This window comes from Dipteris shenzhenensis, chromosome 30 (genome assembly GCF_047967505.1).
Source record: "Dipteris shenzhenensis isolate YYH24624 ecotype China chromosome 30, Dip_SZ_1.0, whole genome shotgun sequence".
Lineage (NCBI taxonomy): Eukaryota > Viridiplantae > Streptophyta > Polypodiopsida > Gleicheniales > Dipteridaceae > Dipteris > Dipteris shenzhenensis.
In genome coordinates this window covers 14,556,779-14,582,358 of record NC_141625.1, presented here as the reverse complement: position 1 = coordinate 14,582,358, position 25,580 = coordinate 14,556,779, and the positions used below count along the sequence as shown (strand labels likewise).

Genomic DNA, 25,580 nt, shown 5'->3' with positions numbered 1-25,580 from the left:
TAGTTAGTTGAGTTTGGTTTGAGACCCACATATAGGGTTCTTCTATTTCTTTGTACTTGAGTTCTTTTGGCTTTCACAACTAAGAAGAGGAAAACCATTTTCAGCCTCCACGTGTGTGTGTATTCCCCCATTGTGTATGTGAGAAAGCTGCAAGTGAGACTCCTTCCCTCTCTCCCACTATCTTCACATGGTATCAGAGCCTTGTTCGTGGTAAGGAACTCAAGAAAGCAAACCAAGTTCGCGGTGTCCTGGTAAGAGGACCAGTGTTGCTTTCCTTTGTCGAGTTTGGGAGCAAATCTCTGTAGGTAGCACAGCCAGAAGTGCAAGAGTGCACTGTCTCAGATTGAGATGCCCTTCGTGGTGTGGCGAGAGGGCAGTATATGCTACGTACAGGGCAAAGCCCTATGTGACTTTATTTTTCTGATTCGAGGCCATTTCGGGGCCCATTTTGAAGGCGGAAGTTCTTCGCAGGCACTCAAAAAAAGGCCCTGTTTTTGTTGTGCGACCACTCCTCTGCTGGTTGATGAAAAGTTGTCGTAGAAATTGCATCATATGCCTGTGTACAGAGATATTAGGAGTTGCATAATACTGCTTGTTGCCTGTTGATGCAAAATCGTCACTAGGAAGTGACTGTGTGGTCAAATACCACTTTCGTCAGTTTTGCAGAGCTGTCTGTGTGAGGCAAAAGCTATGTTTTTTGCAGTGACAGAATATTCTGCAGCGTTCTGTAATGGCATCTAATTCTCTTTCACAGATTGTCACTGAAAAGCCTGACAAGAACAACTTCCAAGCATGGAAGTTTAGAATGACGAATTTCCTTATGGGAAAAGGGTATTGGGAGTTCATTACAGGAAATGAAGAAGAACCAGTTCTTCCTAATGTTCCCAATCAACACGAAATGCAAGCATTTAAAGAATGGCATCACAGGGCCAGAAAAGTTATGTATTGGCTGTCTATCAGTATTTCGGATTCTATGATTGTGCATATTCAGGATGCAAGTACACCAAAGGAGGCGTGGGATACATTGGCAAAAATGTACAGCACAAATACGCAAGCCAGGAAAATGCAGCTCAAACAGGAGTTGCACAATGTGCACAGAGAAAATATGAGCATCAATGACTACCACATGAAGATGAAGAAAATTGCAGATGCACTTGCTTCCATTGGGTCACCAGTGGAAGATGATGATCTAGTTTCTGTGACCTTGAATGGTCTAGGAAAGGATTATGCATAGTTCCAGACATCCATTGCCGTCCGTGAAAAATTTCCTGATTTTGAAGAGTTATTTGCTCTTCTAATTTCTGAAGAGCAGAGAAATGGGGGTGCGTCTTCTTCAGGAGGAACTTCAAAAGAAACTGTCTTCTACTCAAATGCTGGAAGAGGTAGAGGCAGGGGTAGAGGAGGCCAATCTGCAAGCCGTGGTAGAAATCAGAATATGCAGCAAACTCAAGAAAACCAGTCCTATGGAGGAGGACGTGGTAACTCTAGAGGCAGGGGGAGCCAAAGAGGCCGTGGTGGATGGCAGAGAGGCCAAAATGCAAACAACAATGTTGAATGCTACTACTGTGGTAAAATGGGTCATATGGCTAAGGACTGCTATAAAAAGCAGAATGACATTATGAATGGAAAATTGCAGCAAGGCAATTATGCATCTTCTAGTAGTACTAGACAGGGTGATGACAAAAATGAGCATCTATTTATGGTGCAGCACATGACCAATTCTGTGACAAGTGCAGAAGAACAAAATGATGTGTGGTATGTTGACTCAGGTGCATCAAACCACATGACAGGTCATGCAGAATGGATGCAGGATGCAAGGAAAATGGAAAAACCAGCATTTGTAGCGACTGGTGATGATACTACACATCCTATTGTGCAAATTGGTAAAATTCTTTTGTCTATGCAGGATGGGAAAAAGAAATACCTGTCTGATGTATTTCATGTCTCGAACATCACCAAGAACCTGGTTTCTGTTGGTCAAATGGTTGAGCAGGGCTTGCAGGTCAGATTTAATCCTCACGGATGCTTTGTTGAGGATATGAAAAATAACGGTTGCTTGATAGCAAAAGGAAAGAAGAAGGGAAGGATGTTTACGTTGGATGCGGACATGCCTGAATTGAGTGCAGCAATGTTTGCACATGGGACCGGTGTAGTTGCAGATATTGATATCTAGCATAAACGCATCGGTCATGTTAATATACAGCGACTTAAATCAATGCAAGCCAGAAATATTGTTCTAGGATTGCCCAAATTCAAGGTTGCAGAAATGCATAAGGTTTGTGAATCCTGTCAATTTGGAAAACAGGCAAGGAACCATTTCCTAGGCATGTTCAAGAGAGTAAAAAGCCATTGGAATTTATCCAGTCTGATGTGTGGACTACTAAAGCTGCATCTATTGGAGGCTGTCACTATTTTGTCACTTTTATTAATGACTTCAGCAGAAAAGTTTGGATGTATTTTATGAAAAAGAAAAGTGAAGTGTTTGGGCACTTCAAAGCTTTTAAAGCTATCGTTGAAAAGGAAACATGCCTGCAAATAAAATGCCTAAGGTCAGATGGAGGGGGAGAGTACCTCTCAAATGAGTTTGCAAGGTTCCTACAGGAGCATGGCATCAAGCAGCAATATTCATGTAGTCATACCCCACAGCAAAATGGACTTGCAGAAAGGAAAAACAAGCATATTGGAGAGGTATCTCGGGCCATGCTAAATGAAAAAGATCTACTAGATTATTATTGGGCTGAAAAAGTTGCTACAGCAGTTTACATAATGAACAGGACTCCCACTGTAGCAATACATGGCATGACGCCAGAGGAGATGTATACTGGTAGGAAACCAGACATTTCTCAATTGAAAATTTTTGGTTGCATTGCCTATGTTCATGTGCCAGATGAGTTGAGGTCCAAGTTGGATCCAAAAGCTGAGAAGTGCATCTTTATTGGTTATTCTCTGCAGCAGAAAGGGTATAGATGCTATAACCCTTCTACTCGTAAGTTTACAGTGAGCAGAGATGTTGTTTTTGATGAGATGAGCAACTGGTATAAACCTATAAATGTGATGACTGATGTCAATGCACAAAATGGTAATGCTGCACAAAATTCATAGCAGCAATCACAAAATATCAGTGGACTTGCGGTGTCCTCTAGCAGTGGTTCACATACTTCGCCATGGACAGGCAGATTGAGATCAAGAGAATCTCCTCAAAGCAATGCAGATAGTGGTACGCAGATATCATGAAAAGGAAAAGAGAAGGTAGATCAACCCATATTTGATGTGAATGTAGGTCACTCTTATGTGGATGGTGAATCCAGTGGCTCAGAACAGAGCATTGATGATGAGTCGGGTATTCCTTCTATTGTTACACCTGGAGTAAGGAAGACCAGGGATGTTTTGAGCAGACCTGGAAGTGAGCCTATTTTGCGCAGGTCTACCAGAGCTATGTATCCTGTGGATAGGCTGAAATAAGATGGATTTATAGCCATTCACTATGCCTATATGGTCAAAGTGATACAGGAACCAAAACCCACTTCTTTCAAGCAAGCCATGGGAAATGAAAAATGGGAGAAAGCCATGGATGAAGAAATGGATGCCTTGGAAGCAAATGCTACATGGGAATTGGTGCCTTTGCCTAAAGACAAGAATGCAATTGGCTGTAAGTGGGTTTATAAGATCAAGCACAATGCAGATGGTTCTGTGAATAGATACAAGGCAAGATTAGTTGTCAAAGGGTATGCACAGACATACGGCATTGATTATGAAGAAACATTCAGTCCGGTTACAAGGATGGAAACTGTAAGAGCAGTCATTGCTATGGCTGCATCAAAGGGATGGTCTTTACATCAGATGGATGTAAAGAATGCCTTCTTGCATGGTGATTTGCAAGAAGAGGTCTTTATGGAGCAGCCACCAGGTTATGTTCATGCTATTCATCCTGAGTTTGTGTGCAAGTTGAAGAAAGCCTTGTATGGCTTGAAGCAAGCACCTAGAGCATGGTCTGACAAGATAGGACAGTATCTTGTCACTATTGGATTTCAAATTTCCAAGGCAGATTTCTCACTCTATGTGAGAAAAGCAGAGAAACGGATTATGCTGCTTGTCATTTATGTTGATGATTTGATCATCACAGGTGATAGTGATGAAGATATCCTTCATGTGAAAATGCTATTGAAGCAGAAGTTTGAGATGAAGGATTTGGGAGAGCTGCATTATTTCTTGGGCATTGAGGTGATTAGATCACCAAGTGGGATACAACTCTTGCAGAGGCAGTATGGATTGGACATGCTGTCCAAATATGGGATGACAGGCTGTAAGCCTATTTCAGTTCCTTTAGAGCAGAATGTGAAGCTCAGCACAGATGCAGGTGAGCTTCTAGAAGACCCTACTATGTACAAACGCATAGTAGGAAGTTTGATTTATATGACTATTACCAGGCTAGATTTAAGCTATACTGTTGGATTGGTAAGTCAGTTTATGCAGGCCCCAAGGAAACCGCATTTGGATGCGCCTAGACGCATACTCAGGTATGTGAACTCCACATTGCAGTATGGACTATTTTATGAGGCTGGGGTTCAAATACAGTTGCATAAATACACTGATGTTGATTGGGCTGGTAGTACTTCTGATAGACGATCTACCAGTGGATATGTGTTCTCTTTTGGGAGCGCTGCAGTCACCTGGAGCAGCAAGAAACAGCCTACAGTTGCCTTGTCGAGCACAGAGGTTGAGTACAGGGGTGCAACAATGGCTGCGTGTTTGGTAGCTTGGTTGCATAAGCTACTTTATGATATGCATCAATCTACAGATGGGCCAGTTGTCATTTATTGTGACAACATGAGCAAGATACACTTAGCAAATAACCCAGTCTGTCATGCTAGAACAAAGCACATTGAGGTGCATTATCACTATGTGCGGGAGAAGGTTTTACTAGGTCTTATTGATCTAGTTTATGTCAGCACAGAGGATCAGGTCGCTGACATATTCATGAAGGCATTGGGCGCAGAGAAGCTGCGCAAGTTCAGAGACCTACTTGGTGTGCAAGAATTGGGATTGAGCTCGAGGGGGAGTGTTGAGATATCGAGCTCCACTCGTGATATGCCAGGGTGACCATTGTGCATTTATGTCACCGACTTGTTAGATGCAGATGCGGTTGGTACACCGCCCACGAATAATAGCTGGATGATAGCTATCCTTATCTACTCTAGTTGGTGGCTCAGTTAGTATGCCACCTTAGTTAGTTGAGTTTGGTTTTAGACCCACATATAGGGTTCTTCTATTTCTTTGTACTAGAGTTCTTTTGGCTTTCACAACTAAGAAGAGGAAAACTGTTTTCAGCCTCCACCTGTGTGTGTATTCCCCCATTGTGTATGTGAGAAAGCCGCAAGTGAGACTCCTTCCCTCTCTCCCACTATCTTCACATGGTGCCATATTTTGGATATGTTCTATATGGTCCATATACCTTAGGGTGGGCACCTTCCGTGTGTACTACCACTTCTAGTGAAATTCCCTTCATTTCCTTGTATGACCATGCTAGGCAGTCTTAGTATTCCATTAGTTGTGCTTTTAGCTTTGTTTCATCTTTTTGTGTGAGCTGTTTCCCAATGATTACCAATTGCTCTTCCTCCCCTTCAAGGGCGAGGTTTATTGTTCTAGTTTTTTCCGGTCCCTCATAGATTGAAGTCTCTCCAATGTTATAAGTTTCTTGAACTTTAGATTCTCATACATGTCTTGGCATTGCTATGGGGACACTACCACTGGTGTAGTTTGTGAGAAGTACTCTGGTATTTAACAAAGATCAGCCTCTGATGGTGTTGAACTAGCCTTACATGGGCTATGGTCACTAGGTGGCGTAGTCTCGAGGGGTTTACCTTGGAAATGTAAGTATACCATGAGAGTTCAAAATGAGGGGTACTTTTTATTCTTCAAACTTATAGAAATATAATACAATAGGGGTAATTTTATGCACTATTTTAAAATTAATAGAAGTAGGATGTGTTTGCTCCCAATATTCCATAAGTAATCTTTTATAGTGTTGCATCTAGGGTGAGGTGTAAGAGCACTCACAATTTGTTCATGGGTAGCTCGAAGATTCAACATGCTGAGAGTAACCTCAGGTCGCTTCACTCCACACCACATGTGAGTGCCCATATCTGACCATTTTGACCTAACACCCATTGGAGCTAACTAAAGATAAGCAATTTGCTTGCAAATCAAAACGGAATTATCAACACTTCCTTTTTTATCGAAATGGAATTTTGTAGGAAGAAGAGAGATGGCACAACCTAGGTGTCCCAGGAATCCCGAGGGATTCACCTAGATTAGGCTTCCCATTTCCATATTCATCACTTACATGTAAGAAGATGGGTTTCTTTATGAAAAGGCATACTTGTATACTATTTGGTACTATTTGTGTTTAGGATTAAGATTATAGAGAATAGAGGGAAATAGGGATCTATTTTTTAAACTAATATTATTAGTGAATGCATGAGTGTTCGTGTGTGCATGTGTGCATGCACGCAGACACTTTTACCAAAAGAGAGAGAGAGAGTGCATGTGCGTGTGCGTGTGCGTGCGAGTGCACGTGCGCGTGCGAGTGCGTGTGCGCGTGCGCGTGTGCGTGTGTGTGTGCGTGCGCATGCACGTGTGCGTGCGCGCGCGCTCGTGCGTGTGTGTGTGTGTGTGTGTGTGTGTGTGTGTGTGTGTGTGTGTGTGTGTGTGTGTGTGTGTGTGTGTGTGTGTGTGTGAGAGAGAGAGAGAGACTATTTACAATATCCTCATTGCAATATTTGTTCATGACATGTTCAAAGCAAAGTCAATGGGGTTAAATCGTTGTAATTAGTGTCCCTCACTCCCTCCTCTTGAGCACTCTGCGTCTATGATGCAGTACCCATGCATTTCATTCTCTTTACATGATGCACAACGTCCCTATGTTTTTTTCTCTCTTTGGAATGGGCATGACACTATAATGTAGCATGCATGTATAGATGTTGCATTTGTTTTTTGATTTTTTTGTAGGCCTTGAAGGCTCTACGTATGGCTTAAATGGAGCAACATAGTTGCAGCTATGGCTTGATTGATTGTCCTACTCTCGGAGTGATCACATGCTTTGGAGATTATTGTTCAAGGTAGATGAGATCCGATGATGGCACCATCATGTGAGGCATCTCAAGAGCTTCAATTTCCTGGGATTTATGTGGCATTGCACCATATTGCAGCATTTTATGCAATTGGTAGCGATATTTATAGTCGATCCCTTTGCGAGACAGGGATCGATCATCTTGTCATTGTGTTGTCATCATGGTTTGGAATTTTGGACCAATTGAATTTGAGGCTTGCCAATGCAGAAAAAGAATTTTCCCGATAAGAAAGAAAATTAAATTAAAGAAAAAACCGATTACAATGAAAGAAAACATTGGCCTAGAAAGCCTGAGTCAAGCTAAAGCATAGAGAGCGCTTTAACGATAGCAACTAATTCAGCATAAGATTTCCCATAATACCTAACCAAGTTGATGACACTACACTTTACTAGCTCAACCATATCAACTATAAACTTCGCCTACCGAAACACAACATTGTTACCTATTCTCCACACTTCCAGAACCAGCAGTGCATGAACTAAGTTCCAAATGCAAAGCTGTTGGTCTATACATTTATATCTATCACCAAGCAGAGCTCCTAAGTCCTTTCCAATGAAGCAGGATTTAATGTCCAATGTACCATTATGTTTTGCTATGTAGAAGAAAGGAATGTGAAGATAGTGGGAGAGAAGGAAGGAGTCTCACTTGCGGCTTTCTCACATACACAATGGGAGAATACACACAAAGGTGGAGGCTGAAAATAGTTTTCCTCTTCTTAGTTGTGTAAGCCAAAAGAACTCTAGTACAAAGAAAAATAGAAGAACCCAGGCTGTGGGTCTCAAACCAAACTCAGCTAACTAAGGTGGCATACTAACTGAGCCACGAACTAGAGTACATAAGGATAGCTGTCATCCAACTATTATTCATGGGCGGTGTACCAACCGCATCTACAGCTAACAAGTCCGTGACATAAATGCACAACGGTCACCCAGGCATATCACGAGTGGAGCTCGATATCTCAACACTCCCCCTCGAGCTCAATCCCGATTCCTGCACACCAAGCAGGTCTCTAAACTTGCGCAGCTTCTCTGCACCCAATGCCTTCGTGAATATGTCAGCTACCTGATCCTCTGTGCTGACGTAAACTAGATCAATAAGACCTAGTAAAACCTTCTCCTACACATAGTGATAATGCACCTCAATGTGCTTTTTCTTTGACCCAGAAGCTAAAGCGAATTTTATTTCTCCTGAGTTATCAAGAAAGCTGGGTATATGCCCTAAGGAGATGGGCTCACTTATCCAAGCAGACGTGGCTGCTACAGTGTTGAGTACATCCATCACACTCCAATCATTGGGAACCTCTTCATACCCAGAGTTATGTTGATACCGAAGAATTTTACATCATGCCTCTAAATGGTTGTGACGTACTTTTGGGCATTCCATGGTGTTATCATCTTTGGGCTGTTGTTGATACTTTCAATAAAACAGTTACCCTGACTCACAGAGGAAAGACTCATGTGCTTGATGTAAAACTCAAAGGAGAGTGCATTCCTGTTGTATCTGCTTATGCAATTACTTCAATAATGAAAACGCATATTTCTGTGTATTTGATTTCTACAAAAGAAAAAGAGAGAGAAGATGATCAGCCACCTCTTTCTGGTATGGATAAAGAGCAGACAGATTTTTTGATTCGGTTTCAAGATTGTTTTTCTAAGTCCTTGACGGGGGAACTCCCGCCTGAGAGGCTTGAAGAGCACGCAATAGATATTATGCCAGGTAGTAGTCCTTTGAATATACCACCGTACAAGGTCAGTGTAGCCCTATGGGAAGAAATTTTGATCTAGGTAAATGAATTCTTTCAAAAAGGACTGATTTGGCCCAGTTTTTCCCCGTCCTGTTGGTGCAGAAGAAGGATGGATCTTCACGGATGTGCATCGACTACCGAGCACTTAACAAGATCACAGTGAAGAACACGTTTCCCATTCCCAAGATTGATGATATTTTGGACACACTTGAGGGGTCTTCCATTTTCAATCACATTGATTTCAAGAGCAAGTATCATCAAATCCGCATTCGACTAGAAGATGTGCACAAGACGGCTTTTAGGACCACTTTTGGGCTTTATGAGTAGGGACCCTTGGATGACAAGCTTATTCTGGCGAGGATTGTTTGGAAATATGGGGACCACGTTGAATTTATCATCCTCATTTCATCCACAATCTGACGGGCAATCTGAAGAGGCCAATGGCATCGCCCTTGATCTCTTGAAGTGCTATGTTTCGGATCACAAGGAAAAATGGGAGCAATACTTGTTGCTCATTGAGTTTGCCTATAACAAACGGTTCATACTTATACTGGAAAGGTTTCTTTCGAGATCGTCGTAGGATACAGGAAAGTTCAGTCCATTCCGCACACCAAAGATTAAATCTTTGAAGCTGATAAATTTTTGGAAAACTTAGATGAGGCTTACAAGAAAATCAAGATCGCTCTCCAGAGATCTCAAGATGAGCAAAAGAGAGCCACTGACCGTCATCATCGTGAGCTGCAATTCAAAGAAAATGATTGGGTTCTCTTGCGCCGAAAAAGAAGGGGAAGGATAGGCTGTATGTTAAGCTCGATATGCGGTATTACGGTCCCTTTCAGATTTTGCAAAAGATCAATGACGTAGCTTACAGGCTGAAGCTACCGGATCATTGGAAGATTCACAATGCATTCCATGTGAGTCTCTTGAAACTGTTTCAGGGAGAGGTGCCAGAGGATGTGCCTCCTGAAGATCAACCTGAAGTTGAAGAATTGGATGAAATCTTGGTTCCAAAACAGATCTAGCACACAAGGAACACAAGGTAAAAGGTAGAGTTATCCATCGCTATCTATTTAAGTTCAGAAACTATCCAACTATTGATACAAAGTGGATGGAGGAGGGTGAACTAGCAAATTCACCTCAATTGTTACAACTCTACCTAGAGGCATTTCAACTGGAGGGGCTTATTCAAGCTCAGCAGAGAGCGTGTCTAAAGCATTGCCTAATGCTCAAGAGGGGGGTAGCACATCCACTCCTTTAGTTCAGAGCGCTTTGGATATGTAAAGGTGACACTATCGGTCTCAACCGAGGTACCGCTTGCTGACGGTATATCTGCAACCGTCGCAAGACTTTTGGATCAGTGTACTAGTCACTATCAATTTCTGATTGTATAGTTGGAATGGTTGGTTATCTTGAGCTCTACTGAGCCATCCCTTGGATATGTTTTTTTATTTTTCTATGCTCTTTATGCATTTCTGATATAACAAGCACAAATCTAAACAAGTATCTGTAATATTGGTAGAGTCTGCCACTCAGTATTTTAAGTTTTTGGCCCTGCAAAGGGTCTTAGGGATGAGTGGATTTTTGGGAGGTGGGTTGGGAAAGTGGGGGTTTGTGAGTAGTTGGTCAAGTTGACCAAGTTAGTGGGGACTAGGGTTAGGTCTTAGGTTAATGATGTAGTTAGGAATGTTTGACCCAAATAGAAACTAACCAAGATCTTACTAAATTTGTTTGACCCAAATAGGAACTAACCCAAATCTTACTAAATTTGTTTTGGCAAGTTCTTTTATTGGAAGTACTTAGTACCTATCCCCTTAGCCTTGCACAACAAGCAATAGAAGAGCAACAGGAGCAACAGTAGTAGATGGTGAGTTACGAAGGTGAAGGTTCCAAGCAAGGCCAGAGTGGTATCGCCACCTTGTTTTATTTTTAACCTTGTTTTAAACCAACAAATGAGGACATTTGATGTGCTTCAAGAGGAAGGTTTGTCTCACGGGGACATGAATTTCTAATTTTAGAAATTTACGATGACTGACCTGACCTCAAACTAATTAAATCTGTAAAGGACACTTCAATTCAATTAATTCCATGGGCCAAGGCAAAGGCTCTGAAGGTTGTAGAGGGGTAAAAATCCCTTTCGCTAAAAAAAGCTCCAAGAGCCACGTTTGCCTAACTACTTGGAAAGCAAGCAAAAAAGTCAAAATTTCCTTTCGAGCCTATTTTCTAGACCACATAAGAACATTGAGAGGCAAGTCATAAGCTGGGAAAGTGCTCCAAGGCTACTCTATCACATCACCTTATTGATTTTTGACTACCAAGGTAGCCTATGGGCTGTTGGTAGGTTGCCAAAAGATCAAAAACAAAATTCACTTTTGTGCTAGAAGACTCCACATCAATTTGTTTTTGCTACATGCCTTCTGTTCATGCCTTCCCAAAGGCCCAAATCTAATTCTTGCTAGGACTCCCTTAAAGAGTATTCAAAGCTACCAACACAAATTGGGCTGCTTCTTCTCCTGCCAAGACACCCCTAGTGGGTATCAAGGCTACCAAGTAAGGACCCTCAACCAGGTTCAAAGGAAGGGCTCCAACAAAATGTTGCACTGGACTAGGTGCCTTTTCTGTGATTGCATAGCAAGACAGAAGTGCCTATGATTGGATTATTCAGTTGGCTGTCTATGGGCTGATGCACTGCGGTACTGTTCTTGTATTTGCAAGCCTTCTCAATAAAAGAGAGAGAAATACCAAAAGGGGCACTCAGATTAGGGCCAATCTAGTGTCCAGTGCAAGACGAGGGCAATCTAGGTCTCGGGGGGGTGCTGTAAGTTGATTTGGTTTGTCGTGGAAAGTTCCAAGTGGTTGTAAATTAAATATTTGCTGGTTATTAACTGTTCACTGCCCTTTGGATTTCCCCAAGGCTGGTTACATGTGCACAGTTGCTTACTTCCTCATTGTCTTCCAAACATGTCAATAGACCCTCTAGAAATTGGAAGAAAAATGTGCACAGCTTGGAAAGCAAAGCTGCATGAATATCTTTGAAACCTGTGGTATGAATTGCATCCGTCTGTTGTAAAACTCACCATTTGATGCGGTGTCCAGAGCTTTAGGATGAGATGAGATCCTTAGCATTGAACATTCCCCCTTCTTAGACTTAAAAGACATTCTAGCAAGAAAGGAAAATCTCTGTGATACAACTGAAGTGATATCCAAACAAACATTAAGAAGAACGTCTCAAAGACACTATCCCATTCACATCTTTAGGGTGGGTTTCTAAATCCCCCAGTCCTGTCTCCCCCCGTCTTTCACAACATTCAAACCTATTCTAGCCCTGCAAGCGTGTACACACGTATGCGTGCGTGCATGCATGCGCACGCGCAGTGGTCAAAGGAATGCAGTGCTATGTGACATCACCAAGCAATATGAAGAACACTCAATTTTACAGTATATCACTGTGCGCCCAATGATCTGGAGTTACATCAGTCAAAAAGACAAGATTGTACATTCGAATATTGTACTGTTCAATACAGAACACAGTGCAGGCTCTTCTTGCCATTCATGCACATATACGGACTGGACTGGACTGACCTGACAAGAACAGGATCTGCAGTTTGTTCTTTTAAAAACACTTATATAAAAATCTACCTGCTTAAAGACTCTTTCAAACCATGGAACCTTTGTCTGCATAACAAGGATACCAGACCCCAAAAAATGAGCATTCTTGGTCATATTTGCATTCAAGTTTCTATGTAGAGCTATTTCAGCTGTTTGCCTTCTGTAATGAAAAGTACAAATAAAACCATGACCTCCACCGATGACAATTCACAAAAGTAAAATAATTGCTTCAATGCAGACTGTAATCACCTAATATTGAACCTTGAGAGCCCAAAATCAACTGCTTCCGTCAATGGCATAAAATCATCATCACTAGAAACACTACTGCCCCTGCCACTGCCACTGCGGCTACAGCTAGCTTCACTCGTCCCCTCACAGCTAACTTTTGCTCTACAGTAAGGACATTGTCTATGACTTTCCAACCATGGTGAAAGACAATCAGGATGAAATTTGTGCTTGCAGGGAAGACATATAAGCAACTGCCCTGAAAGAAAGTGTTCTAAACAAACAGAACAGTCATCTTGTTCAGTTGAGTCCATCTTACTTTCCCCAATTTCCTTGTCCCTCGTCAATCCTCTGGGCACAAACACCTCTTTGTGCAGACGCCTTATAGCAGCTTTGCTCAGACCAGAGGATCGAGACACCTGTTCTGAAGATGAGGGGAAATCCGGGGACCACCTCTCATCAAAACCCAAAGTGGCCAACCAATCTCGTATACCAATCTCCCATATATCATCATCACTCCAAGAATCCTCATCGTCATCAAAAAGGAAACCAAATTCATCGAGAAAGTTCCCTGGGAGGCCAACATTGCTATGCCTGAAGACAGTAAATCAAAGCCATAACCAGTTAGCCAGATAAAGATGCCTAACACTGCCATGAAGCTTGAAACACACTGCAGACTATTAAACACAAAGATGTAACAGAGGTGGTATACAGAAAGGCATGCACCCATACCTGTGGCTCAGAAGAGCTGCACTCCTGAGCCTTTCATCCAGCCGATCTCTTGCTTCCATAGCAGCTTCGCGTGGATTACTTGGCCCACGTACATTGTTCATTATCCTATGGTTAACAGCAGCCAGCCTTTGCTGGTCAGCATTCCTTGAAGCAGATCTACTCAAAGACTCGGCAGCAGTAGAAGTGCTGGTAGGTGACATCAATATGCCCTGATCCTGGACAAAAAACGTTATATAATGAAAATTTGTAACAGGATGTACTTCTTACAAAGACATTGCACAAATCAAAATGCCAATTCAATCATGCAATAAAGTCATCAATACAAATCTTTAAAGGGTATAACTCATAAGCACCGTAACAAGCAGTGGCTTCAACCTGGTGTTCATTACAGATTAGCTTCAATTTGGTGTTGACTTCGATGTTTGTAGTTGAGTTTAACAATTTTACAGCAGCTCCCCCTTTACAACCCTTGGTGGAATGTCATTTTGCAGCCACGAATCACCATTCTTCACTGATGGGCTAGCAGTCCACGGGTAAAGACAGCTTCTTCAATCCTCTAGACCATACCAATGGGTACCAAATTGGCTGAATTCATAACCTAACCCTAACCCGAACCTTAACCTAGCTGGCTGAACTGAGACCAAGCCTATAAATGGCCCAGTCCGATTCATTGCTGCTCATATGTGCTGTTCCTCCCCATCCCATTGGCCCACTGGCCGGCTCTTATGCCAGCCCTGTGTGGGCTGACTGTCAGCCCTAATTGCTGACCACTGTGGCCCATGTGGCTTCCCACAAATTAATCCAAGGACTGTTCTCTAGTGGCAGCCAGATAGCTCTTCACATGGCAGGTTCATTTCTGCATCAATAGCGAGAGACCTTAGTTCACTTTGGTTCAATTTTAGCATTCTTAACAGTTTCTGGCTATGGTGTTTTCCCAGACCCCCTCAAAATAATAGTCAATCCCCCTCCTCACACAATCATTCCCCTAACAGCTCATCTGAAGCTAGCTTTTTCCTCAGTGCCTGAAGCATAGTTGAATCTTTTTATTGGTTTTTCAAATTAGATAGAAGGTACATTTTGCCTGGGAAGAAGAAAACAAAAGATAACAGCTGTAATGAGCCTGAAATTCTAGCCCACGTGTTTTTTCAATAACGATACATGAAACAGATCAGGCATTTTGGATGTTGGCAGTAGCTCCAACTGCTATGCTATTTCCCAAACCTTGAAGATTATGCCCTAGGGGCCATAATTCCTGTGGGCCAGCTTGGTGCCAGCTTGTGGCGCTGTAAATGCACCAAATAGCCTTCTTTGAAGGCCTATTACCTTCTGTGCTCATCGACACAGTTTTTCTGCATGGCTTCAGCATTATGCAGCTCTTGGCCAATTGAAAAAAGAGCTTCCTCCTCTTGCTTCAAGATATTGCATGGTAATGTCTGCTACTTTGCATCCACACAGCCCATCCCAACAATCAATGATTGGCACTATTGTCATAACACAATTCTGTGAGTCCAAGCCCTCTATCCCAAGACCTCAAAGCGCTACCTTGAATTTCCCCCACCCATTTGTTTACCTTCCCTCAGCTTAACAGATTGCCTCAAGATAATATATTACACTTGGCATGTGTACAGTGTCCGCGATGTAAATAATCCCTGCAGAACGTGACCTGTGTACTTCGCATCCAAGTCACTAACAATTTCCCTAGGAAAAACATAATGCTTTAACACATGTTACTGAACTGCAAGGCAACTTGAGATGCTGAATAGCCTCCTTTAGTAGAGATCCAATGAGCAGGCAAGTCAAACACCACATACATGCAGTCCAATCCTTTGTCTATAACAGGAAACCCCACAATAAAATCCATCGCAAAATATGTTCTACTGCTCTTTGGAATGGGCAATGAGCCATTGACCACTTTGTTCTGACATCATGGCAAGGATTTCAAGTCAAATTTCACCTAGTCTCTCTGTGGATCTTTTCGTTAAAAACTCTAAAGCCATTATACGTCTTTGGAACACCTAGTGAGCCATCCTTCGGAGAAGAGTGCAATCCATCAACACCAACAATTTATCTTGTGAGTGTGAAACTAAGTGAAAATGTGTCCTCAACCCAAGACAAGCCACTATGCAACTCAAATTCAAGACAAACTTCTAACAACTTGGTTCTACCTCTTAAAGTCTACATGTGCTCCTAATTGCCATGTACTGCCATGTACCCATCTTGGTAAATAGTGGAGATAGTAGATATGTGCAAGCCCACTTTCTAGACGAGGCAACTCCAACCACATTTGCTTTTCCCCTTTATATTCATGTCAAACTCAGGCCCTTTGCACACCAAAGAGTGCCTGCCCATCATAAATGGGGGGAGCCAATCAGGATGCTCCAGTGGTGTGGATCGGCGCCCCCCCCCTTTACACACAGCAAAAATTTAGGGGAGTCCAAAAGCTGAGTCAGCTGCCACCTCGTGCCCATGATAAGAGATTTCTTGGGCTGGCTGCCCAAGTTTGGGCACCCATTTTTCAACCAATCAGATTCAAGTACAGGATCATTTTGCTCCCTTTTTATAAAGATTCTTGCTTGGGCGGTGTGTAACCCCCCTGCCCATTGAAGACTCTCCAAAACTTTTCTTGGCTGCCCACAAGTTGGGCACCTCTGGGGTGCCCTTTGGCTGTGTGTAACCACCCTCAATCAAGCCAACCATCTTGGGTCATAAGTCGGATTGCATAATAGAGAATCTAAGAGTCATGTGCAATTTTTAAAATTGAGCTACATTATAACTCGATTAACTCATGTGCTCCAACTTGATATTAAATTCCCTCCCATAAAGTAGAAATGCCATTTCTTAACTAGATGTGGAATTGCAAACATTCCTTGGTCATACACACAGCAAGTTAACTCTTTCCTATGAACTCTTCTGACCTCAAAATCTATTACTCCATGCTCTTACCCTAGAACAACTCCAAATCCTTTGCTATTGGCATCTGCCTCCACAATGAATGGTCATAAAAAGTCCAGAAATGCTAATACTCATCTTACAGCAGTTCAGCAAGTTAACTCTTTCCTATGAACTCTTCTGACCTCAAAATCTATTACTCCATGCTCTTACCCTAGAACAACTCCAAATCCTTTGCTATTGGCATCTGCCTCCACAATGAATGGTCATAAAAAGTCCAGAAATGCTAATACTCATCTTACAGCAGTTCAGCATGCATAAGTCAGCAGCAGTCCATCATACAGTAGCAGTCCAATTATAGCAACAGTCAAGCAGCATTGGGAAGGCACCAGTTCAGCGTTAGCAGGCCATGATGAAAGCCGCCCACCTGATTTCAAAACAGTAACATGCCTGAAATCAGTAACATCCAAGGTTTCTTGCATTTAAGATGTAGACCACATTCCATAAATCAATGGACATTGTAGCTTCACACTCTTTTGTTCATATATCTAGATTAATCCAGGAGCATGCCCAAACTCATTGTTGGAAATAGGAGGATAGAATCTCTCACCCCTCTCACTCTGATCACAGCTCATACAACACTCAGTAAACTCGATAGACGATCACACTCGTACACAAACCCGAGAGAGCGCGAGAGAGACAGAGAGAAAACTCAAGTATGTATTCATCCACAGAATGAGGGATGACATAGCTCAGAACTAAGCACAAAAGACAGCAAAGGTCTGACACAAACTGAGCACTCTCCTCTCCTAGCACGCTGCATGGATGCAAGGCATAGGTGGAGGCTTGATGGAGAATGAGGGGGATTGAGGGGGCTATTTATAGGCCCAAACCTGGGCAGAAAAAACCGACCAGCAGGGGTTGGTCCCCTGCTGTAATCCCAACCTGTAGGGCTCCACTGACCAGCCTTGGTTGGCCCTCTTTCTGACTGACCTGGCCGAACCAGGTGGGCTTGGGCCAGGTCTATATAGAGGCCCATGTGCAGTGCACATAGTTGCATCCGTACGCGTACAGTCCTTTTTCCCGTACGGATTCCGTACACCCGTACGGCCGTACATACGGACGTCCGTACGTTACTTTTTTTTTTTTTTTTTTTTGGGGGGGGGGGGGGGATATATGGATCAAGATGCGTACCTTATATTATTACTTGCCTCCTATTTTCTAATCTGTATGACGTCCTTGTGAAGGCTCCCAAATCCCAAGAAAGGCCGTACGTACTACAGTCTACGCCCATGAACCGACTCTCTGCTTGCACACCGACCTTGCTGCCTCAAGAGCCTATTTAGGCAGCCGTTTGCCCTCTTCTTCAGCACCTTGCTGCCGTCTATTTAGGCAGCCCTTTGCCCTCTTCTTCAGCACCTTGCTGCCCTCTATTTAGGCAGCCCTTTGCTTTCTTCTCAAGAGCCTATTTAGGCAGCCCTTTGCCCTCTTCTTCAGTCCCGACTCCAGAATCCCCTCAGCCCTTCACTCTTCTTCAGTTTGCCCTCTTCTTCAGCACCTTGCTGCCCTCTATTTAGGCAGCCCTTTGCCCTCTTCTACTTGCTTTGGAGGTGAGTGGTCACCGTACAGTTGCAGCCCGCAGCCTGCCTCTACGCTCTACCTGCTCCAAGCGTCAAGGTAATTGCAATGGCTGCTCTTTTTTCCGGTTTTGCAGCAAGTGCTCTCTCTTTAGTTGATGCCATCTAACAGGGCAGCCTGCAAGGGCTTCAAGCCCTCTTTGGAAATTGTTCCTTTGCCCAATGCCTTATTTGCCCTCTTTTGCAAATTTGCAGCTTGCAAATCTGCAAATGGGAAGACAAAAAAGGATCAGAATGGGAATTTGTAGAGGCCTTAAAGCCTTTGGGGAAGGGCCAATACACTTGTAAATGTAAATACTACCCTCATTCATGGGATGGAGGACCGACCCATATAAGGACACATTTTCTTGGGCTCTCAGGCTTGGGGGTTGACAAGTATACCGCTCCTCCTGAAAATGTGAAAGATACTTGTCGAAGATTGCAGGCAAAGGCGGCCCTGAAAACTGCTGCAAAACAGCTTGTTGAAGATGTGGCTGATTTGGGAGATGCCTCAGTGAGTGGTACTATAAGTGGAAATGCATCTGGCAATGCATATGAGCCAATGCAAAAGAAGTTGAAGATGTCAAAGGGAACCTTGGCCAAGGCATGGGAGTCACAGGCACAGAAGGATGCATACATTGCTCTCTGTCATTTTTTCTTTGCAGAGGATATTCCTCATTGGAAGGGGAGGAGCCCTTATTTTTTGGAGCTGGTTCGTGCCATTGGCCAAGTTGGGCCTGCCTTCAAGCCTCCATCCCACAATGTTTTGCACACAACCGAGCTAACTAATGAAGCGGTATGCATAGATTAAGAGATGCTACAATTCCAAGATAAGTGGAAAAAATATGGCTGCACCATAACTTATGATGGCTGGTCTGACACTCAGCACCAACCTATAATCAATATTATGGTCTCATGCATATTTGGTTCAGCCTTCTTGAAGTCCGTGGACACACGTGGGGAGTATAAGTCAAGGGAGTACATCTTTGGGATACTGAAAGATGCCATTCTTGATGTTGGGGCTGAAAATGTGGTGTAGGTGTGTATGGACAATGCATCTAACTATGTGCGGGCAGGAGAATTGGTGGAGGAAGAGTGTCCATTTTCTATACTAGATGCACATGCCATTGCCTTGACCTCTTGTTTGAGGACATTGGAAAGCTTGCATGGGTGAAGCCAATGTTGGTACATGCTAACATGATTGTGACATTTGTTACCCGGAAACACACCGTGTTAGCAATGTATAGAAAATTCAGCAAGAAGGAATTAGTGAAGCCAACACAAACACGGTTTGCTTACATGTTTATCATGTTAGCAAACTTGTTGGATGAGAGGGTATACAATGGATTGCGCCGCATGGTTGTCAGTGATAAGTATTGCAGGAAGAAGGTGTCACGCATTGTGAAAGCACAATAGGTGTCTTCCATTATATTGGGTGCTTTATTTTGGCAAGATGAAATCCAGATAGTGACAAGGAGGTGCACGATGGGTGGATGGATGCCACAGAGCGGTACACCAAGTATGATGTTAACAGCCAAGGCACCTTATGTGATGAGTTGGATATTTACAAATCCATGTCAAACACATTTGCACGTGCGATTGCAAAGGATGGAAAGAAAATGCACTAAGGAGTAAAATGGTGGGAGACATTTGAGGCTCACACCAAATTTGCAACAATAAGCTCTTCGAGTGCTCTCGCAAGGCACATACATGTGCTTCTCCTAGTGAGAGGAATTGGAGTACACTCTCTCTTATCCATACTAAAAGAAGGAATAGGCTGCTTCCAAAGAATACATCCATACTAATTTGCGTCTCATTTCCAAAATCAAGAAAAGGGGATTTGAGAAGATAGAAGTGACCCTAGAAATGATTAACAAGAAGAAGGATGATGATAGACTGCTAGCGAGGCAAGCAGATACAGAGGGAGAAGACATTGCAGCCCCTATTGTTACACTTACAGGAACAATGGATGTTGCTGCAGCTTCACGCAACTCTAGTCTTTTGGAGTTCCATGGCGAGGCAGATGAGGATGATAGTGATGAGGAGGAGGAGGAGGATGAGAAGGGTGCGAGCATTGATGCAGATGATGATGAGGATGAGGATGAAGATGCACCTTGAGGCTTGAGCCTCATTGGTTATTAACACTGACAGCCTTTTCTTTATAATGTTTTGCCTTTTATGTTTTGGTGTAGTTACTAGTACCTGCTTCCTTTGATCATGATGTTTTGGTGTAGTATTGATTATTGATCTATGATCTATGATTCCATCATTTGACAGTGAACACTATGTATGATATATCAAAATCTAGAATCCATATGACTACAGTCTCTGGAGGTCCTACCTCATCAAAGAGTACGTGACTAAGTGTAATCAATCAAACAAATAGGATGATTTGAACAACACATTCGCCTACACATCATTTTCAAATCATATGGTGTGAGAGGTTGATGCAAGGAGAGGGTAGATCATGTGGCTAGTAATCCCTTTAGGTGGCACGTGAAACTATAGAAATAGGGAACTAGGGAAGGTTGTAGATCTATGTATGGATATAGTTACATAGACAAATACAAAGACTAGAACTTCTTGTAAAGACTCAACGATTTCATTTGTCTCTCCCAGACGAGCATCTAAATCTAGCTGATAGGGCATCTAAATCTAAGTCACATTCTTTTGCTTATACTTTAAAAGATGAAGCAAATCGGGTTTCTTCAGCCATTCTGATAGCCCATTTCATCAAACACAATGCTAGTATGTGCTCTCTGAAAGCACACACACATATAGATAAAGAACACATATACATGCAGCAAACTTGCTACAATCCCTTGAATTAATAATCCTTTTAGTATATTTAAAAAAACCTAATTGTGACACTACAAACAATCTCAGAAAACAAGCCTCATGGAAATGTGCCGAACCTATCTCTTGGGCCCATGTTCAAGTTCAACACCTAGCATGCCAAATTCAACTAAATCAAATTTGACCCAAACACCATTCAAAAAAGGACTCCCTACCTGGTCTCCACTCGACTGTCTTGGAAAATGATGGTAGTGATGATGATAGTGGTAGTGGTGATGGTGATGATCATGGTGGTGGTGGTGATGGTGCTGCTGCTGATGGTGAGCTATTGTTGTGCTAGGCCTGCTCCTTCGAGCAGAGGATAAACTGTCTACGATTTCAGAGGTTCTCCCTTGAACACGTCTTCTGCGAGTATTCTCGACACTTGCCATTGTTCCTGTTGTCAAAGATGAAGAATCACTGTTCACAAACAACCCTCCGTGTCTGCCACCTGATACATGAAGAGAATAAATAAGCAAGCATAAGTAAACGACAGCCTACAATGGGTAACATCCATCTCGACAAACATAATTGTCTACCACACTTTTTAAACATTCAATGGTGTGCATGTTTATAAAGCCATAACCAGCATACATAATTCTATCTTTTTTCCTTTAATACACAGAGTGCTGAACTCATCGGCAACACCTTTTCAGAATCAATTATACACATTACAACCTTCCAGGCGATGGGCGCAAGGAGCTGATAAAGATGAAAAAGTCTCAATTCAAAGTTCCAAATTTCAGGGTGTACATATTCCTTCACATTAGGGTGTACAAATTCAAGGGTATCCTACAAATTGTTTCATAAGCATCTTGATTCCAAAAAGTGAACAGGTGTCCACAGGAACGTTGAAATGTAAAAATAAGATATGAAAAGGCCAGGGGTTGGGAGCTAAAACTAGAAATTTTCCACCTAGAACGCAGGCGGCTGCAGAAACTAGTTTGCAAAAATAACATTTAGGTAACAACCAGATCTTGAGGCGATGCAAAGCACAATGAAATCCTCGTGGGATACATGCGACAAGAACTTCCAATATAACTACAGTGCAATGCTAAAGCGATACAAATATGATACTAAGCACTGTCTCAAACCTGGGCACTAGACAAGTACGGTCAAGAATCCACGAAAAATAAAATCAGCGTTGGCACTTGCTGATCCCATCGAAATAAGCCTTCAATTCTGTATATATAATAGACAACATGAACAGGAAGCCCAAAGCCAGACGCAGAGTGACAAAAATATTCTGAAGAATATCTTAACGAACGCGTTTTAAAGACAATGTGATTTCATAATAGATTATGTCCTACATGGCTTCCCCTGGCTAATACAGAGGAGAGAGAGCCAGGTCCTTCAATACCACAAAGCTAACGACATAGCACTACTTTGACACTTACAGATAAGCTAATGATGTAGAACTGCTTTGACACTTACAGATAAGCTAGATCTAGCTAAGGATCCCCTGGCTAATACAGAGGAGAGACAGGCAGATCCTTCCATACCACAAAGCTAACGATATAGCACTACTTTGACTTACAGATAAGCTAATGACGTAGCACTGCTTTGACAATCTAGCTAAGGATCCCCGCAAGCAAAGGCGGACTAACGGTCTCCAGAAAAATGTAACGATCAAAGGAAAACAGCCAGAAATGGAAAACAGGCAGTCAATTTGCAGAAACAGATGCACTTAACCAAATAGCGAACGCGTAGCAATAGAACAAGTGCGATCAAGAATTTGCAAGAGAAGAGCTCGCTCCTACATGACTTGAGAGATGATGAAAACTGCAAAAAAATGGCTCTCTGACCTTCCCGAACTCTCTGATGGGCGTCTCTCCGCGACCCCGCTCGGCCCTCCCCTCCCTTTCTCACTCTCTCAGTCGAGCGCGAGCCTTCTAAGCCTCTCCCTGCTCTTTCATCGCCACGAAAGGTCCTCACAGACCGGGAGTGAGGAGTCCGGGTCGACGAACGTTCATGGGCGGGAGCTCGAGACCCAGCTCCTCCTCTATTGCTGAAAAGATTCCAGGAGCGAAGAGGAGCCCAATGCACACTACTCCTCTCTGCTACGTGAGAAGAAGAGTCTTCCGAATCCATACGGCAGTCGAAGGCCGTGATCTGGTCAATGAAAACAAAAAGTGGGCGGAGCAGAAAAACTCCAATCAAACCGTGGAGAAAACAACTGCGAAGGAGAGGAGAAGTCCAACCTGTAAACAGAGATGGATGCGAGGAAAAATGCGGGGATGGAAGGGAAGAGCTTGAATTTGTGGCTATGGCGCTTGAATTTGTGGCTATGGCGCTGGGAAGAGCTTGATGTTGTGGCTAAGGCGATGGCAAGAGCTTGATGTTGTGGCTATGGCGCTGCTAAATCATCTCTTCTTCTTCTTCTTCTTCTTCTTTTTCTTCTTCTGTCTTTGTCCCTCTTTCTCTCTCGCTTTCTCTGTCTGTGCGCCGTGCGCGAGTCGCAATAAAGTCAGCACACGATGATCCGCATTGGTGCTGGTGCAGCTGCTGCTTTTGCTGCTCTGCCTCTGTGGCTATGGCTGCTCCCACGCCGCTCGTCGTCCCGAACAGTATGCAATCCCCTCGCCTCGCTTGCCCCTTGCTCTGCAGTGGCTCTCTCTCTCTCTCTCTCTCTCTCTCTCTCTCTCTCTGTGCAGCTCGCCCTCTCTGCTGCGGCTATGGCGCCCTCTCTCTCTCTCTCACCTCTCTGCACTTCTCCCTCTTTCCCTCTATCGATTGATTGCACGGCTCTCTCTCCACCGCCCCTCCCGCTTGCTTCGCGAGTTCTCTACTTAACGCGGCTCCGCCTCTTCCAACTTCCCAGTTACTTCCCGAATCGCTGCCTCCTGCACGCCCCAACTCCCGCGCACCTGCCCACCCCGTCCATGCCCCTCTTGAACTTTCCCCTCTCCCCCGTCAGGAACACCTGCTGCCGTCGCCACCTGGCCCCCCGCGGCCGCCAGTAGGCGCATTCACCCTTTGCTTCTAATTACTGGTAGCGGGTCGCTGCCTCCCGGAACCACCTTCGCCTTTTTTAGCAAACCCACCACCGTTCCTACCTGCTTCCCCTGCCTCCTCAATGCTCATCATCACATCAAACCCGCGTCACCATTTTCATGCTGCCTCCAGAACGACCGATGTAACCGATCAGCTTCAACACGCCAAATCTCTCGTGCTTTGTTTCTTCCACTGCCTCCAGAACTGCGGCGATATGCCTGTGCAGTGTGGAATCAACCTGTGCTTGCCGGAGGCCCCTGCGCCGCTTGGGGCTCCATCCAGATTCCAACCTCACACGCTCTCAGGGCCGTTGGTATTGGTAAACCGAGTGGGACTTTTGCCCCGCCGTCTGCGTCTCCGTCCCGTTTCGTCTCACTCGACAGGCTGCTCTTTCTGCTGGGGCTCACTTCATCCCCAAAGGTGCTCCGTCTACTGCTTGCTCCCAGGCTTCTGCAGCCTGCTCCTTCCTCCCTATTTCCTGTCTGTGCATTGTGCAAGCCCACGCCCACCCTCTACTGGTCAGCGTCGTCGCCGGCTCCTGCGCGGTATTTCAAAATTCTGAGGCGTTTAAAACCTCAAACCTCTTTTCCCTGCGGCACACCTCATCATCAAAGGCGCTCACCAGTCTTTTGCTTCCGCCCCAGGCTCCTCCCCTGTGCAAGTCCACGCCTTCGTCATACAAACCCACCCTCTTGTCAGCCTTGCCGCCAGCTCCTACAATTTTACGTAATACGTTCTCTTTCCGCTACGGCACCCCTCATCATCAAAGGCGCTCACACCATCCTCCCGTCCCTTCCGATTTCTTGTCTGTCGCCTTCGCCATAAAAACCCAACCTCAGCTTTCCAGCCTCGTCGCCGGCTCCTGCGCGCTATTTCAAAATTTCCAGGCGTTAGCCTCAAAGCTCAATATAGTATGATCAACACGTGTGGTAAAGGGAGTTCGCACGTGTGAACTTGCAGCATTCCCATCTTAGAGGACGTTCCCACGCAAGCGAAACAATCGTGCCTCAAATTGGAATTTTCCCTCTTTGCGCCATGGTTCTAGGAGGTGCCATTAACATCCAAAATTTTGATGAAAATAAGCGTACAATTCGCACTTCCTACAGCCAATCGATCAATCGCCTTTCACCGAAAATGTTGCAGCTTCTACCGTGGAGTTCAATCGATCAATCGCCTTTCACCGAAAATGTTGTGGCTTCTACCGTGGAGTTCATTGAATGTACATGTTGCTACTGTTCTCACCTTACGTCCGATCTTTGAGGCTGAAATGTCTCATACCTTGCGCTGGGCATCGCAGGAATGCTCTCCTACGCTGTATTTCTACGCATTCTCCGAGAAATTCGCTCTCTAGCTCCGTCTCATAACATCGATGATTCTGGCGATGTTACACGTCGTTCCCACGTACTCTAAAAATGTTCAGGTCTCGTCCAGCCTCGATTTTCTAGCGCTGCCAAATCCTAGCGTTGCAGGTGCTCCTTTGGAGACGAAAATTTTCCGTCTCCACTCGGGCAATACGGGGCTCCTTCAAGAAAAGACGAATGTTCACAGTCGCTAATAGCCAAAAGTTGTTTGATAACTTAGCATATTTGCATTGATTTGCAATCGTGGGGAGGAACGCCATGATAAGCCGGTGACTATCGGGACTCTTGGCATTTGCCAAGGCAACACTGCGTGGGAAAGGCCTCTTAGGCGTACGCATCGAAAACCTGAGAATTCGGAGGATTTCGGTCAATGGCAAGCGCAGATGGAGACAACGGGGATACTAGGAGTAGCAAAACTTGTCCTATTCTCACGTTGGTGCACCATAAA

General features: G+C 43.9%; 1 protein-coding gene and 1 pseudogene across 2 annotated transcripts; one reads left to right on the top strand and one right to left on the bottom strand.

Moving 5' to 3' along the window:
• Positions 1-8,731: 8,731 nt before the first annotated feature.
• Positions 8,732-10,155, top strand: LOC147881753 (uncharacterized; annotated as a pseudogene).
• A 2,223-nt stretch (positions 10,156-12,378) lies between these two features.
• LOC147881752 (uncharacterized) lies at positions 12,379-23,632 on the bottom strand. 2 transcript variants are annotated; one of them, XM_087401946.1, is made up of 5 exons: positions 22,979-23,632; positions 22,583-22,889; positions 20,954-21,228; positions 13,438-13,652; positions 12,379-13,299 (listed from the first exon to the last, which is right to left on the bottom strand). In XM_087401946.1, exons 2-5 carry the CDS (start codon positions 22,866-22,868, stop codon positions 12,726-12,728), a joined length of 1,350 nt encoding a protein of 449 aa, XP_087258072.1. In that variant the 5' UTR covers positions 22,869-22,889; positions 22,979-23,632; the 3' UTR covers positions 12,379-12,725. The 2 variants fall into 2 exon arrangements, with proteins under 2 accessions (XP_087258072.1, XP_087258073.1); XM_087401947.1 differs by lacking the exon at positions 22,583-22,889 and having other exon boundaries at positions 12,381-13,299; positions 22,979-23,630.
• Positions 23,633-25,580: the final 1,948 nt, after the last annotated feature.

Bases quoted from the DNA above. Each gene is read 5' to 3' on its own strand.
- LOC147881752 (XM_087401946.1), bottom strand. From the start codon at position 22,868: ATGGATTCGGAAGACTCTTCTTCTCACGTAGCAGAGAGGAGTAGTGTG. The intron at 21,229-22,582 runs GTCAGAGAGCCA...TTCATGTATCAG, and splicing joins CCATCAGAGAGTTCGGGAAG to GTGGCAGACACGGAGGGTTG. The intron at 13,653-20,953 runs GTAGGGAGTCCT...TTTTTTGTCCAG, and splicing joins GACAGTCGAGTGGAGACCAG to GATCAGGGCATATTGATGTC.